At 43.1% G+C, this 17,489-nt stretch overlaps 1 protein-coding gene across 1 annotated transcript; it reads left to right on the top strand.

Annotated features, from left to right (window-relative positions):
• Positions 1–14,857: 14,857 nt before the first annotated feature.
• Positions 14,858–15,790, top strand: LOC141147526 (olfactory receptor 5B12-like). Its single transcript, XM_073634761.1, has one exon. The coding sequence runs from the start codon at positions 14,858–14,860 to the stop codon at positions 15,788–15,790; it is 933 nt and encodes a 310-aa protein (XP_073490862.1).
• The last annotated feature ends 1,699 nt before the right edge of the window (positions 15,791–17,489 follow it).

The following is a 17,489-nucleotide window of genomic DNA, read 5'->3' on the forward strand; positions in this document are numbered from 1 at the left end:
TTTTTGAGTTATAATGTAGGCAAGCCGCAAGTGCCACCACAGGGAGGTTGTGTCCCGGAGTAACTTCTCTTTCAATGCTAGACCACCGGTTATCAGATTGTCTAGAAAACCAGTATCACTTTTGGTCAAGCACTGCCGCAGTGTTATGCCGTGTACACACGAGCGGACTTCTCGTCGGACTGAACTCCAAAGGACTTTTCAACAGAGTTCCGACAGGGTTCCCGACGAAACTGACTTGCCTACACACGATCCCACCAAAGTCTGATCTTTTCGAACGTGATGACGTACGGCCGGACTAGAAAAGGAAGTTCAATAGTTAGTAGCCAATAGCTGCCCTTGCATCGTTTTCGGTCCATCGGACTAGCATACAGACAAACGTTTTTTTCTATAGGAATCGAGTCCGTCGGAAAGATTTGAAACATGTTCTATTTCTAAGGTCCATCATATTTTGTGACAGGAAAGGTCCGATGAAGCCCACACACGATCGGAATGTCCGCTGGATTTGTTCCGTTGGACCTTTTCTGCCAGAATGTCCGCTTGTGTGTATGCGGTATAATACTTTTGAGCATTAGGAAGGCCCATTCCTAGATGCTTGGGTTTATACAGGTGTGCTAAGGCAATTCTCAGTTTTTTTTCCTGCCCATATGTATTTGTTCAGAATGGTATTTAATTGGGAGAAGAATTTTTGTGGGATAGGGATTGTCAATGTCCTAAAGTGATATAGAATTTTAGGCAATGCTTGCATTTGGTATGCAGCTATCCTCCCTATCAGCAGTGGTATGTGCCCTGCTAGCAGCTGAAAAGTACCACTTAAACAGTGGTAAAGCGCCGCTAAAACGAGTGATGCTTTACCGCCAATGCAGTGACCACAGTGTTAAAGGGGTCTTAGAGAATATCAGTTTAGATATATGTGGATCAAGGATATCACCTGAACTCTGATTTCCTTGCTACTGACCCCTGAACTTTGTGTCACCTACTACTGGCCTCTGATCTCTGCATTACCTACTTCTGACCTCTGCATCACCTACTACTGAGCTCTGAATTTTTTGTCACTTACTGCTGACCCCTGAACTTTGTATCCCCTACTACTGACTCCTGCATCACTCTGCATCACTTACTCATGAACTCTTTGTTACTACTGACCTCTGAACTCTGAATTACTTACTACTGACTTATGCATCACTTACTAGAGACCCCTGAACTCTGAAACACCTACTTCTGACCCCTGAACTCTATGATACTTACTACTGACCCATGAGCTCTGTGCCATTTACTTCAAAGATCTCCAAACTCTGCATCACTTACTCTGACCCCTGAACTCGCCATCACGTACTACTGACCCCAGAACTCTTCATCACTTACTACTGACCACTGAACCCACCATCACTTACTACTGACTCCTGAACTCCATCTCACTTACTATTGAACTCTGAAATCTTCATTGCTTACTACTAACCTCTGAAGCCTGGGTTACTGACAGCATTTAAAAAAATGATCACAGAGGCGCAGGCGCTGACACAGTCCAAGGTGGTCACTTAGCCTTGGAGTTCTGCTCCGCTCAGGGCTTTTGATCCCCGCCACAGCCATCAGAGTCCTTGTTCTGGCTCTACTCCACCACTGATCATTTGGGGAATGCCCAAGGAGTCACCCGATGTGCACGGGCTTTGTGTGGAGGGAACTCTTCCATCAGCTGGACTGCGCTCTCCTGCAGCCAGGCCTATCCAAATGGTGGCCGCAACTCCACAAGGCCAATACACTGAGCCAGATGGACCATAGCAGATTGGGATGCTGATCAGGATGAATCAAACACTCCAGAACCTCTACAGAGGAAAGCCACAGTGAGTACCCCACAGCAAGTTGCTTTATCCCCTGCATCCACTGAATCCTTAATCGGGAGGACCTTAGAGGGTCTCAACCCTACTCCTATGAGTGATATGATGGCCAACCCAGATACACTTGAGATGGGGGCCCACAATTACCCTCCAACACCTACTGACTTCCCTTCCATGATGTTAGCCTTCTCCAAAATGCTATCCAGGGGCCTAGCCCAAACAGCAGCTCAGATCACATCTTCTATACATGCTGATCTCCAACAAATAGGGGCACGGATGGACATAATGGAAAAGAAAACTGACCAATCGGTTGCCAGAATTAACCAAAACTCAGCCAGAATACAGGAACTCCAGGACCATGTAGAGAGTGTCATGTCCAAAATTGATGATCTGGAAAATAGATCTAGGTGCCATAACTTTAGAATCTGAGGCCTTCCTGAGTTGGTAAAAGATGTCTACCCAGCAGTATGCTCTTTTATTAAAGAACTGATCCCTGACATCCCAGAGCACAGTTTGGCACTAGACAGGGCCCATAGGGCTCTGCAACCACCACGCACAGGTGGCCTACCACGAGACATCATAGTCAAATCCAATTTCTATGCTGTTAAAGAAGAGGTGATGAAAAAGTCCAGCAATTCAGATAGGCTTACAATTTTAGGGCCTCAAGAATTGAGATAGGCTGTCAGTACATCAGGACTGATCCATTTGCAAATATATATATACTATAGTTTATAGACTCTATCATTCACACAAACTAAATAATATACATTGATTTGGGTATTTTTTACCAAAGAAATATAGCAGAATACCCTTTGGCCTAAATTTATGAAGAAAAATTATTTATTTGCAAAATTTTATAAAATACACTTAGAAAAACTGTTTTCTTTCAAAATGGTTGGTCTTTTTTTCCTTTATATGGCAAAATATCACCAGTGGTGATTAAATATTACAAAATAAATGTGTATGTGTCTCAAAAAATGATATAAAATGTATTTAGGTACAGTGTTGCATGACTGAGTACTTGTCATTCAAAGTGTGACAGCGCTGGACATGAAGAGGGTTTAACATGCCAGTTTTCAAGTGGTTCATCTCTGCCCACCAGTCCTGGCTTGCTGAAGAAAGGAAAGAACAAACAGGATCACGTGACCTACATTAGAAAATAACTAATTCAATCTGGCAAAGTGATTGTGCATGTGTGGGAAAATGTTAGAACTGCAGAACCATGGATCTTGAAGTTTTCCTTCTTAATAAAACAGATGAAGTGCCTCGAAAAAGTTTTCACACCCCTTGAAATTTTCCACATTTTGTCGTGTTACAACCAAAAACAAAAATGTATTTTATTGTGATTTTATGTGATAGACCAACACAAAGTGGCAGATAATTGTGAAGTGGAAGAAAAATAATAAACAGTTTTTAAATAAATTTCACCAAATAAATATCTGAAAAGTGTGGCGTGCATTTGTATTTAGCACCCTTTACTCTGATACCCCTAGTTAACATCTAGTGGAACCAATTGCCTTCAGAAGTCACCTAATTAATAAATAGAGTCCATCTGTGTGTAATTTAATCTCAGTATAAATACAGCTGTTCTGTGGAGCCCTCAGAGGTTTGTTAGAGAACCTTAGTGAACAAACAGCATCATGAAGGCCAAGGAACACACCACCAGACAGATCAGGAATAAAGTTGTGGAGAGGTTTAAAGCAGAGTTAGGTTATACAAAAATATCCAAAGCTTTGAACATCTCACGGAGCACTGTTTAATCCTTCATCCGAAAATACAAAGAGTATGGCACAACTGCAAACCTACTAAGACATGGCCATCCACCTAAACTGACAAGGAGAGCATTAATCAGAGAAGCAGCCAAGAGGCTCATGGTAACTCTGGAGGAGCTGCACAGATCCACAGCTCAGGTGGGAGAATCTGTCCACAGGACAACTATTAGTTGTGCACTCCACAAATCTGGCCTTTATGGAAAAGTGGCAAGAAGAAAGCCATTGATGAAAGGAAGCCATAACAGGTCCCATTTTCAGTTTGCAAGAAGCCATGTGGGGGACACAGCAAACATGTGGAAGAAGGTGCTCTGGTCAGATGAGACCAAAATTGGCCTAAAAGCAAAATGATATGTGTGGCAGAAAACTAACACGGCACATCACCCTGAACACACCATCCCCACCATGAAACATGGTGGTGGAAGCTTGTCAGAGTTGATGGGAAGATGGATGGAGCCAAATAGAGGGCAATCTTAGAAGAAAAACTGTTATGCCCCGTACACACGGTCGGACATTGATCGGACATTCCGACAACAAAATCCATGGATTTTTTCTGACGGATGTTGGCTCAAACTTGTCTTGCATACACACGGTCACACAAAGTTGTCGGAAAATCCGATCATTCTGAAAGCGGTGACGTAAAACACGTACGTCGGGACTATAAACAGGGCAGTAGCCAATAGCTTTCGTCTCTTAATTTATTCTGAGCACGCGTGGCACTTTGTGCGTCGGATTTGTGCACACATGATCGGAATTTCCGACAATGGATTTTGTTGTCGGAAAATTTTATAGCCTGCTCTCAAACTTTGTGTGTCGGAAATTCCAATGGAAAATGTGTGATGGAGCCTACACACGGTCGGAATTTCCAACAACAAGGTCCTATCACGCTTTTTCCGTCTGAAAATCCGACCGTGTGTACAGGGCATAAGAGTCTGCAAAAGACTTGAGACTGGGGCGGGGGTTCACTTTACAACAGGACAATGACCCTAAACATACAGCCAGAGCTACAATGGAATGGTTTAGATCAAAGCATATCCATGTGTTAAAAAGGCCCAGTCACAGTCCAGACCTAAATCCAATTGAGAATCTGTGGCAAGACTTGAAAATTGCTGTTCACAGATGCTCTCCATCCAATCTGACAGAGCTTGAGATATTTTGCAAAGAAGAATGGGGAAAAATGTCACTCCCTAGATATGAAAAGCTGGTAGAGATATCCCCAAAAAGACTTGCAGATGTAATTGCAGTGAAAGGTGGTTCTACAAAGTATTGACTCAGGGGGGCGCCATACAAATGCACCCCACACTTTTCACATATTTATTTGTAAAACATTTTGAAAACCATTTATCGTTTTCCTTCCACTTCACAATTATGTGCCACTTTGTGTTGGTCTATCACATAAAATCCCCAAAAAATATATTTACGTTTTAGGTTGTAACATGACAAAATGTGGAAAATTCCAAGGGGTATGAATACTTTTTCGAGGCACTGTATGCAGTTATGGCAGAACAATTCTTGCATCCTGGACAACATTTGGGCAATATGTGAGCACACACCTAAAAGGTGGTTCCACTAAAGGTCCTGTTAGTACTAAATAATACAAAGATATTTTGGGCAATTGATCTTCCAACCTGACTGTGCCCCTGTGTACAAAGCCAGCTCCATAAAGACATGGTTTGACCAGTTTGGTTTGGAGGAACTGGAGTGTCCTGCACAGAGCCCTGACCTAAACTCTACCAAACACATCCTCCAAAAGTTTTCCACTAAGCAAAAAAACAAAAAAATGCTTTTTTAATTGTCCTGTGTCATGAGGCAGCAGTAAGATCTCAGCAGTGTAATGAGACCCTGGAGAGATATGGTTGGAGATCTCAGGAGGCTTCTGAATGCTTTTATACATGGCAAGATGATACACGGTGGGGGAGAGAACCTGTGTGTCCTCTGTACCTGACACTCTGATCTCCTGTATAGAACTTACTGAAGAGACCTGACCAACACAAGATCTGATAACAAGACCTCGAAAGGACACATTTTATCTGTCTAGAACAAGAAGGCGTTGGCTGTATTTCCTCCTCTCCATCCCCTGTATTCCTGTACACAGACCCCATACATCATCAGTAAGGGATTCTGAATATACAGGTGAGTGGTTACAATGTGTCTTATCTCACTTTCCTGGTATATTCTGCTCTGCTCACACATCAGTTTGGGATGGTGAAAGAGAATTCCAAAAATCTGATGAATCCAGTCTGTGAATTTATCAGAAAAGGGGTGTAATGATGAGATGTTCTCAAGTTTCATTTTTACTATATGAGACATAAAAGCAATCACACCCAACTTTACATTAACACCTTGAGAATTGCTGCTATTCCTTGTTTTCATTTTACAGATCATTACATACTAACACTTTATATGATGGAAAGATTTCATGGAAAAGTCAAAGAATATAGAATTTATACAAAGATTTGTTGGTGGTCCAATGTCATTGAACTAATTGCTTTGACACCAAAACTCATCCAAATATTGGATTCCATTAATACACAGGGAGATTTCTATCACACAACGAACTTCATCTCTCTCTGTATTGTTCATTGCTTTGTCTTTACCAGAATTATATTCTTTTGTATCCAAACTATGTCCAATGATAATCAATGTATTTACCAATAAATTACTCAATAAAATCATAGAATACATTCTTATTATTTCAGTCAACTAATCATTCAGTGTAAAGTATAGAGAGACTGATGTGACTGGTTCAGTGTTCTCTGAACAGCACTGCGGTATATGTCAGAGCTATATAAATGTATAATAATAATAGTGTGTGACTGTGGGGGACATTAGAGTGTAAGCTCCTCTGGTACACAGACTAATGTGACTGGTTCAGTGTACAGCACTGCAGTATATGTCAGAGCTATATAAATGTATAATACTAGTGTATGACTGGGGGAAGGGGGGTGGGCATTAGAGTGTAAGCTCTTTTGATACAGAGACTGATGTGATTGGCTTCATGTACTTTATACAGCACTGAGGTATATGTGAAAGCTATGTTTACTGTAAGTAAATTAAATATATTTAACCACTTGCTGACCGCCGCACGCCGATATACGTCGGCACAATGGCAGCGGTGGGCAAATGGGTGTACCTGTAGGTCCCCTTTAATTGGCAGGGCTTGCAGGTGCGTGCGCGTGCCTGCTGCGTACAGTGTGACCATGCCCGTGGGTCCGCCGGTCTCTCGGCGATCGTGTCACAGAGCCTCAGAACAGAGAAGTGCCTATGTAAACAATGCATTTCCCCGTTCTGCCTTGTGACATGCTGCTTTGGAGTGCAGAATGGTATGAGCGCCTGGTGGGTCAGCTGTCAGAATGGCCGCTCCGGAGTTCCTGATGCTGCACGGATGAGGACCAGCATGGTGAAGGATCAGAACGGCAGGCAGGCTGGAAAATGGAACAACTGATATCTGGACACACATACTTCCATATGCTGGGGCTGACAGACAGTGGACCAGCCCAGAGGGATCTGGATCACAAGCAGGTGCAGGTAGACTGGATCTTCACACAGACAGAAGATGCTGGAGCAGGTGCAATAGACAAAGCAGGTCGGGTCACAGGCCGGTTTGGTAACTGGCGGGCAGTGTAGTACTTAAAGGGGCAGGTAGAATCAAGGACAAAGACGAGCCGGGAGAAAGCAGGGAGAGTCCAAAGGTAGGCTGGGTAATTCAGGAAGTTGATCACAGAAGCAAATTTACAAGGAGCAGGGGTCACGGGAAGCTGCAGATCAGATAGCACTGGTCCTGTCTGCAGATCCTGTTTAAATTGGCCGTTTGGCGCCATGAATTGTGCGTGTGCGCGCTCCCGCACGTGCAGCGGCACACACAGACGTGCACCAGCTCGGCCAGCAGCATTAGTTTCTTCCACAGGGCACTTCCTGACAAAATCTCATCTGCCACATACTATAGTTGCCCAATTAGACAGAGTGTTGAGGTTGGCGACATCCTGTAAGGACATTATTCCATTGCATAGCTTGGTTTCATCTGCAAAGACTGAAATTATACCTTTAATCCCAGACCCAATATAATTTATAAATATAATAAAAAGTAAGGGTCTCTGAACCTTGGGGTACACCACTGATAACCTTAGACCACTACCCTTTGAATTTGGTCTTTTAGCCAGTTTTCTATCGATTTAAAAACTGATCTTTCCAAGCCTGTAGACTTTACCTTCTACATGAGCCGTGTGTGGGGAGCTGTGTCAAATGCTTTTGCAAAATCCAAGTATACCACATCCACCACCACCCCTCTGTCCAACTATACCACATCCACTACCACCCCTCTGTCCAAGTATACCACGTCCACCACCACCCCTCTGTCCAAGTATACCATGTCCACAGCCACCCCTCTTTCCAAGTATACCACATCCACAGCCACCCCTCTGTGCAAGTATACCACATCCACAGCCACCCCTCTGTTCAAGTATACCACCTCCACAGACACCCCTCTGTCCAAGTATACCACGTCCACCCCTCTGTCCAAGTATACCACGTCCACAGCCACCCCTCTGTCCCAGTATACCATGTCCACATCCACCCCTCTGTCCAAGTATACCTTGTCCACAGCCACCCCTATGTCCCAGTATACCATGTCCGCATCTACCCCTCTGTCCAGGTATACCAAGTCCACAGCCACCCCTCTGCCCAAGGTTTTACTTACCTCCTCATAAAAAGAAATCAGATTTGTCTGACAACTTCTGTATTCCATGAATCCATGCTGTCTCCTGCTTAAAGCGGAGTTCCACCCACACTTTTAAGTTTTCTCCATCCAGCAGTAAAGTGTGCAGTGATTGCAATTTGGCATTTTTTTTCCCAATCACTTACTATAGTAGTTCTGTATTGTATTCGGACTTCCTCATTCCCGGCTTTGCAATGTCTCCTGGGATATGCAAGTCATCAATCCCAGGAGACAATAGGCATCGCCGGATTGTAGAATCGTGTTATTTTGAAACAGGAAATGACACGATGCAAGGCGGCGGCCAGCGCCATTTTTAAAAAGGGTAACCAGGCTTTTGTTGCCATTGTTACCCAAGCTTCCCATGCAAACAGATCTGCGGTGGTGGCTGCGTGTGTGGATCAAATAGGAAGCATCAATATATTCCATATTGCAGTACGGTAAGCATGTCAGCTCTGCAAACAGAGCCCAGGGGACAGCACAATAAAATATATATATTTTTAAAACCAGCAGTGTAATGGGTGCAATGTGATTGTGGGCAATCTGATTGTGGCAATGTGATCGGGGCAATGGGTTTGTGGCAATCTGATTGGTGGCAATGTGATGGGGCAATGTGATTGGTGGCAGTGTGATGGGGGCAATGTGATTTGTGAAATCTGATGGGGGCAATCTTATTGAGGCAATCTGATGGTGGCAATGCGATTGAAACAATGTGATTGGGGCAATGTGATTACGTCAATGTAATGAGGACAATGTGTTTGTGGCAATATGATGGGGCAATGTGATTGGGACAATCTGATTGTGTCAATGTGATGGGGGCAATATGTTTGTGACAATGTGATTGTGGCAATGTAATGGGGACAATCTGATGGTGGCAATGTGATCAGGGCAATGTGATCGGGGCAATGTGATTGGGGCAATGTGATTGGGGCAATGTGATTGGGGAAATCTGATGGGGCAGTCTGATTGGTGGCAATGTGATGGGGGCAATATGATGGGGCAATGTGATTGGGGCAATCTGATTGTGTCAATGTGATTGGGCAATGTGTTTGTGGCAATGTGATTGTGGCAATGTGATAGGGACAATCTGATGGGGCAATCTGATGGTGGCAATGTGATTGGGGCAATGTGATTGGGGCAATGTGATTAGGGCAATCTGATGGGGGCAATCTGATTGGGGCAATCTGATTGATGGCAATGTGATGGAGGCAATATGATGGGGCAATATGATTGGGGCAATATGATTGGGGCAATCTGATTGGGGCAATGTGATGGGGCAATGTGTTTGGGCAAAGTGATTGTGGCAATGTGATAGGGACAATCTGATGGGGCAATCTGATGGTGGCAATGTGATTGGGGCAAACTGAATGGTGGCAATCTGATGGGGGCAATCTTATTGGGGCAATCTGATAGTGGCAATGTGATCGGGGCAATGTGTTCGGGGTATTCTGATTCGGGGCAATGTAATCAGGGCAATGTGATCGAGGCAATGTGTTTGTGGCAATGTGATGGGGACAATCTGATGGGGCAATCTGATTGGTGGCAATCTGATGGGGGCAATCTTATTGGGGCAATGTGATTGCGGCAATGTGATATAATGTGAATATGTTTTTCAGCAAGAACTCGACTATGTGGTCTTTTATTAAACTCTCCGGTATCTTCCTGATTATAGAAGTTAAATTAACAGTCTATAGTTACTTGGTAAATACTTGGATCCCTTTTTAAATATAGACACTACATTTACCATACGCCAATCCAGTGGTACCATTCCAGTCATTAACAAGTTCCTAAAAATTAGAAACAATGGCTTTGAAATGACAGAGCTCAATTCTTTTAGGATCCGTGGGTGGATGCCATCTGGTCCAGGTGCTTTATCCACCTTTATTCTGTCTAAATATTTCTGGACCAGATCACTTATGAGCCATTGTGGATTATTTGGGGCTGTGTCACTATTACCCCCATTATGGACATGAGCTTGAAGATTTTTTGAGGGGTTTGTCCTACTATCTTTTGCAATCTGTTTACATTTAAAACGTCAACACAGCATGACAAATTATTAGCCCCCCTGCTGGGATACAGTTGAAAAACAAATTCTGTTATGCATGTCAAATAAAGCAAGTGGGCATGACCAGATTGTGCCTAATAGTAGGAGTGGCCTAAAAGAGGATGATTAAACAGAACCACTCCCTGACCACCTACCTCTAAATGAACATAGCAGCTGCTTGGGCGAGTACACATTGCCATTGATTCGATGCTTAGCTTCATGGTGTGGCTTTTTTAACTCGACATGTCAGGTTTCACAGACGGCATCACCAAATGGTTGGCTTGCAGTTGTGACACAGTATTTCAATGCAAAATTCCCATTCGACTGGAAAACAAGGAAAAAAACACTTCTAGGAGGCAGCAGTATCACCGCCTGCACTAACAGTGTGAGGGTCTTAGAAGGGCATTAAATACCAGTAGTGTGCATCAAGTACAGATTACAGGGTACAGGGGTGTGCCACATACAGAGTGCAGGGTTCAGGGGTGCACTGCATACAGAGTGCAGGTTTCAGGGGTGTGCTGCATACAGAGTGCAGGGTTCAGGGGTGTGCTGCATACAGAGTGCAGGGTTCAGGGGTGTGCTGCATACAGAGGGCAGGGTTCAGGGGTGCTCTGCATACAGTGTGCAGGGTTCAGGGGTGTGCTGCATACAGAGTGCAGGGTTCAGGGTGTGCTGCATACAGAGGGCAGGTTTCAGGGGTGTGCTGCATACAGAGGGCAGGGTTCAGGGGTGCTCTGCATACAGTGTGCAGGGTTCAGGGGTGTGCTGCATACAGAGTGCAGGGTTCAGGGTGTGCTGCATACAGAGGGCAGGGTTCAGGGGTGCACTGCATACAGAATGTAGGTTTCAGGGGTGTGCTGCATACAGAATGCAGGGTTCAGGGGTGAGCTGCATACAGAATGTTGGTTTTCAGGGGTGTGCTGCATAAAAAATGTATGTTTCAGGAGTGTGCTAAAATAAGAAAATCCAAAAATGTGAAAGTGCGAAATATGAAACTTCTAAATAATAACTAACTAATAAATTATAGGTATTGGAATTTACTTTCAAATTTGGCTGTTAGTGAACGTAACGAATACAAATATATCCATAGTTACGAACTATCCGAAATAACGAATGCCGCATCTAAACAAATGGAATGGAACAAAATAATAACATTCGTTGTTTCGGATAATTTGTAACTTCGGATAAATTCGTATTCGTTACATTCGCTAACAGCCAGATTTGAAAGGAAATTCCAATACCTATAATTTAATAGTTAGTTATTATTTCAGATTTTCACATTTTTGGGTTTTCCAGATTTTCAAATTTCGAGTTTCCGAACTTCCGAATTTTTGAATTTCCAAATCTCCGAATTTTCAAATTCACAAATTTTCGAATTTACAAATGTTTAAATTTTTGTAATATTCAAATTTGCGAATATTCAGGAAACATTTGTTAAACGGGTTTTATTCATTTGGATGTTTCCATATTAACAAATTTGTCGAAATTCATTAAAAAACAAATTCTGAACATAACTAATTGCACATGTCTAGGGGTGTGCTGCATACAGAGTGCAGGGTTCAGGGGTGTGCTACATACAGAGTGCAGGGTTCAGGGATGCGCTGCATACAGAGTGCAGGGTTCGGGGTGTGCTGTGTGCAGAGTGCAGGGATGCCCCCTTTTCCCCCAAATCACCCTCTCCCCCAGTACAGTGCGCTACTCCAACCACCAAATTCCCCTCCTTGACAGTACCTGATAATGCTGAGTACTGCTGCTGCAGAAAAGCAGGATAGGTTGCTCAGGAGGAGAGTGTAGTTTAGCTGCAAAGCATGTGGTGCTGTGGGCACAGGCTTCGGGAGCTGTTGCCGCCAAGCAAACAACGGGTTCCAACTACCCAGGGCTTTTTTCTCAGAGAAAAGGTGCAGGAACCTAACCATGCCCCCACTGCAAGCACCCCCCCTCCTTGGGGGGGTACGCTGTATCAATGGGTGGATGTGAAAAATTAGGCCTTGTAAAGGCATTGTTAAATACCATGAGTGCATTATGCACAGGGTTTAGATGTGCACTGCATACAGAGTGCAGGGTTCAGGAGTGTTCTACATACAGAGTGCAGGGTTCATGATTGCACTATGTACAGGGTGCAGGACTTAGGAGTGTGCTAAATACAGGATTCAGGGTTCAGGATTGCGCTATGTACAGGACACAAAGTTCAGTAGTGTGCTATGTAAAGAGTGCATGGTTCAGGAGTGCACCACGTATAGGGCATAAGGCTCAGGAGTGTGCTACATACAGGGTGCAGAGTTCTGAAGTGCGCTATGTACAGGGTGCAGGGTTCAGGAGTGAGCTATGTACACGGTGCAGGGTTCAGGAGTGCGCTATGTACAGGGTGCAGGGCTCAGGAGTACACTTTGTACAGGGTGCAGGGCTCAGGAGTGAGCTACATACAGATTGCAAGGTTAAGAAATGTACTAGGCACAGGTTGCTAGACTTAGGAGTGCATTGCAACTACCTATCTATGCAGAGAGGCAACAAGCAGAGCACAGTTGAGATCACTCCGCAGCCGAAACTTGGAAAGTAGGATCATCAAATGCGGCCGCCTGCTCCTTCCACCGCTGGCTCCAGCCTGCTTCTATTTCAATATAATCCTAAGTGGCACCAACTCTGCCTGGATAAGTGACTGCTGCTGCTGCATCAAACTGTCAAGGGGTTCTTTCTTACACTTGCCAAACCAACACTAACCTGTCTGGAAAAAAAGGACTGACTTAAAAACTCTCTAAGAGACATTTACTGACAGCTGTAAAAAGCACAGGTTTTTACAAACTGTCAGTAATTTTACTGACAGTTGGTAACCCTGATTTGCTTATTGTATGCACTGAAACATATAATATTGATGAATGTTTTTTCATTATTGACTACTGAGTCTGATCACATGCAAATATGTACAGCATGTACTATTTCAGACTTGAACTCCCCTGCAGTGCCCTTTGAAACGCAATCCACATTCGGATCACTGATAGGAAGGCATTTTAACTTATAACCCCTCCTCACATCTGATTCACTCTATAACCCCTTGCCAACCACCCGCCCACCATCGTTTGACAGTGGCAGAATGGCTCCCCTGCGCGAATCGCCGTAGCTGTATGGCGGCAGCTTTAAGGGGTATAGGGGGCCCACAATGTCCGCCGGGCACCCGAGAAAGAGCCAGAACGGGGATGTGTGTGTGAAAACAAACACATCCCCATTCTGTCAGGGGAGAGGAGACAGATCGTGTGTTCCTAGTATATAGGAACAACGATCGGTCTCCTCCCCCAGACAGTCCCATTCCCTCTACGTGTAGAACACACTCAGGGGACACATTTAACCCCTTGATCGCCCCCTAGTGTTAACCCTTTCCCTGCCAGTGACATTTATACAGTAATCAGTGGCTATTTTTAGCTCTGATCGCTGTATAAATGTCCGCTGCAATGTCGCAGTCCCGATAAAAATCGCAGATCACCGCCATTACTAGTAAAAAAAAAATATATATATATAAAAATGCCATCAATCTATCCCCTATTTTGTAGACGCTATAACTTTTGCGCAAACCAATGAATATACGCTTATTGCAATTTTTATTTACCAAAAATATGTAGAAGAATACATATCGACCTAAATTAATGAAGAAATTTGTTTTTTTTTTAAATTTGGGATATTTATTATAGCAAAATGTTAAAAATATTGTGTTTTTTTCAAAAATTGTCAGTCTTTTGTTGTTTATAGCGCAAAAAATAAAAAAAATGCAGAGGTGATCAAATACCACCAAAAGAAAGCTCTATTTGTGGGAAAAAAGGACATAAATTTTGTTTGGGTGCAACTTCGCATGACTGCGCAGTTGTCAGTTAAAGCGAAGCAGTGCCGTATCGCAAAAAATGGCCCGGTCAGGAAGGGGGTAAATTCTTCCGGGGCTGTGGTGGTTAATGTTGCACCACCATGCCGCCATTACATGCATTGCATGCGGATGCAGCACGGCCCCATTAAACTCAATGGGTGAGTTTGGCAGGCGGTATTTCCTGAGTTAAATGTGAAGCAAAGCATCATGACCGAGGCATCTGTACAGCTGTTGAATTGGGACAGTCCAGGTGAGAGACATGAGCATGGCAAAACTACAGCTTGGTCGACAGCTTTACCCCCCTACCCCCCCCCCCCCCCCGACACCAGTCTGGAAAGAACACTAATAAAAAAATGTTTAAGCTGTAGCTTGGCTTTGGTATAATATGCAAAATGCTCCAACATTCACATATTGATATATTCATGTTCTTTTGATTCTTTTTTTCAGTAAAGCACATGTGACAGAAATTGTATTACTCCATTTTTTTTTAAATTCAGTACAAAACACTAAAATTGATCTAAAATTGAAAATCTGTGAACTGTATTTTTTTTAATTTCAATGTTTTGGTGGTAATGATCCTTTACAGTCTGGTGAATAATGTCTTCCTGAATCCTCACATTATCTTTCCTTCTCTTCTTGAATTATTTGGTTCTGATGGGAAATCAAACTTCTCAGTCCGAATTCATCTTGCTTGGCCTGTCAGACTTCACAGATTCTCAGATCCCGGTATTTCTGCTGATCCTCCTCATCTATGTGGCAACACTGGTTGGGAATGTTCTCATAATTTTTTTGGTGGTCTCAGACTCTCACCTGCAAACCCCCATGTATTTTTCTCTAGGAAACATCTCAGTTTTAGACATCTTCAATTCCTCCATTGCAACATCTCATTTGTTTTTTTACGCATTTACTGGAAATAGGCAGATTTCATACCCAACTTGTATCACCCAGGTCCTCCTCTTCACCTGGTTTTTCAGCACTGAGTTCTTTATACTTAATTTGATGTCCTATGACCGCTATGTTGCCATCTGTCATCCTTTGCATTATACGACCATGATGAGCATTCGGTTGTGTGTTCAGATAGCGTTCTTTTCTTGGCTCTTAAGATTTGTCTGTTGTTTTGTGCACACGTTGATGGCACTGAGACTGGCTTTCCCGGATCACACCACCATCATTCCTGGCTTGTTCTGTGAATTATTTCAGCTTCTTCAACTATCATGTTCTGACACTTACCTCAATTATTTACTTTTATATGTTGACTCAACAACTTTTGGAGTCACTAGCTCTTTCGTTACTTTCCTCTCCTATGTCTACATTTTCAATACCATCCTGAAAATTAAAATGAAGGAAGGAAGACGGAAAGCTTACTCCACCTGCAGTTCCCACCTCATGGTGGTCTCCATCTTTTATGGGACGGGTTTTTTCAACTACTTTGACCCCAAAACTAAGGATTCTCTGGCAGGTAGATTGGTCTCTTTATTTTACACAGTTGTCACCCCCCTCCTAAACCCGATTATATACAGCCTGAGAAACAGGGACCTAAAAGGCGCTCTGAGGAAAACTCTCTCCAGAATTGCCTCCATGCCATGAACTATCACTGAAGGAGAACTACACAACAATATTGTTAGTCTCAGGGCTGCTTGTATTTTAACTGATTTGCTGGGTCTTTATTTTAGATATTTGATATTTGTAATCCTAGTACACACTTTAATGGGTTTTTTACTTTGAAAGTAGCAAACGAGTATCCTTAGGGAAAACATAGTTATATGCATAATTGGAAACAAGCAATCGAGGAGGAGGTCCCAAGAGGGGGTGATATGGTCCCAAGTGGCTAAAAGCCTAATATATACTCTCTTATAAGGAGAATACTTATAAAATGCTTTATTTTTGGTATCTAACTCCTTCGCACCCCTGAGTCATATATCCTACTGCCTTGGATCATTGTTGGATGTACCGTAGGAGTTGAGGCACCCTGTTACATATTTACTGGCACTGTTTGCTTCTAGAACCATATTGGTGGACAGTTCAGGACCTTCTCCAATGTCTATATAACTTGGACTTCCCTTTCTCTCCCATAACCCTTCTATTAGGAAGACTCCCACCCAGGCCGCCTAAAATTACTAAGAAGCTAGCCTGCCATATTCTTTTGGTGAACTAGATGCATGGTGGTGCTTCACTGGAAAAAACAAACCCCACCTACCTCTGTGGAACTATATGCAAGGATTGTGAATGTGGAATTTATGGCATCTCTCACATCATGTCTTTCTGACAGGGCAGAAAATCATAAGGTGGTATGGGAGTGTTGACATTTACTGGAGGACCCCCCTTGATGGTTCCTCTACCTTCTTCCAGTCACTTAACCAAGTATCGTCTGCCCCTGGGAGTGGAGAGCCCAGGATCATTCACTCTTCTGATCTGATTTCCTATTTTCCTGTCCCTTTTTTACTATCTTTTTTACTATCTTTGTTTGTGGATGCTTTCCAGGGATTTCTGCAAATACATGGTCTCAACTCCAGAACGATTGATGTCCGCTTGTTATTCTTACTAGAAGTTCATACGGGGTGGATATACCTGCTGTTGTTTTTATTGTTAGGTCGACCAGCACAGTTGTGCCCTGCTTAACTGCAAGTTTGTTGACATTGAAACACAGTATTCTTCGAGTTTCCTTAATTTCTGTTTTCTCTATACTTGCCTCATGTATTTGCCTGATGTCACCCCTGTGTAATGTCTACTGTTTGTTGATTTTCTTTTAGAAAAAAATAATAAAAAGTGTTAATTATAAAAAGTTATTAAAAAAAAAGAAAGAAATAAAGTAGACAAGGATATGAACCTGACTTTTAAATAAAGGTAGATATTTAAAGTGTTTGTAAACCTCAGTCATGAAATATGAACAAAGCATACCCCTCTATAGTGTTTACTTGTCTCAATTAAGAGCACTGCGTGTCATTTCTGTCTGCTGCCTCCTTCCTCTGCTATCAGCATGAATCACTTCAAGTTCTATCAAGTTTTGGTGTCTATCATGAATATTAGACACACTTTTATTATTCTTTTTAAAGTGGTTGTAAACCCTACAGACCACTTTTTGCTACAGGTAAGCCTATAATAAGGCTTACCTGTAGCTACCCTGGATATCTCCTAAACCTGCACAGTTTAGGAGATACCCAATGTATTTGCATGTGCCGATGTCATCAGCACACGCGTACTGAAGCAATGGCACGTATGTGCCATTTGCTTCAGTGAGTGTGCCGTTACCGGTGGCTCCTGCGCGCATGCGTGGGAGTGACGTAAT

This window comes from Aquarana catesbeiana, linkage group LG06, assembly GCF_042186555.1.
Source record: "Aquarana catesbeiana isolate 2022-GZ linkage group LG06, ASM4218655v1, whole genome shotgun sequence".
NCBI classification, from domain to species: Eukaryota; Metazoa; Chordata; class Amphibia; order Anura; family Ranidae; genus Aquarana; species Aquarana catesbeiana.

Bases quoted from the DNA above. Each gene is read 5' to 3' on its own strand.
- LOC141147526 (XM_073634761.1), top strand. From the start codon at position 14,858: ATGGGAAATCAAACTTCTCAGTCCGAATTCATCTTGCTTGGCCTGTCA.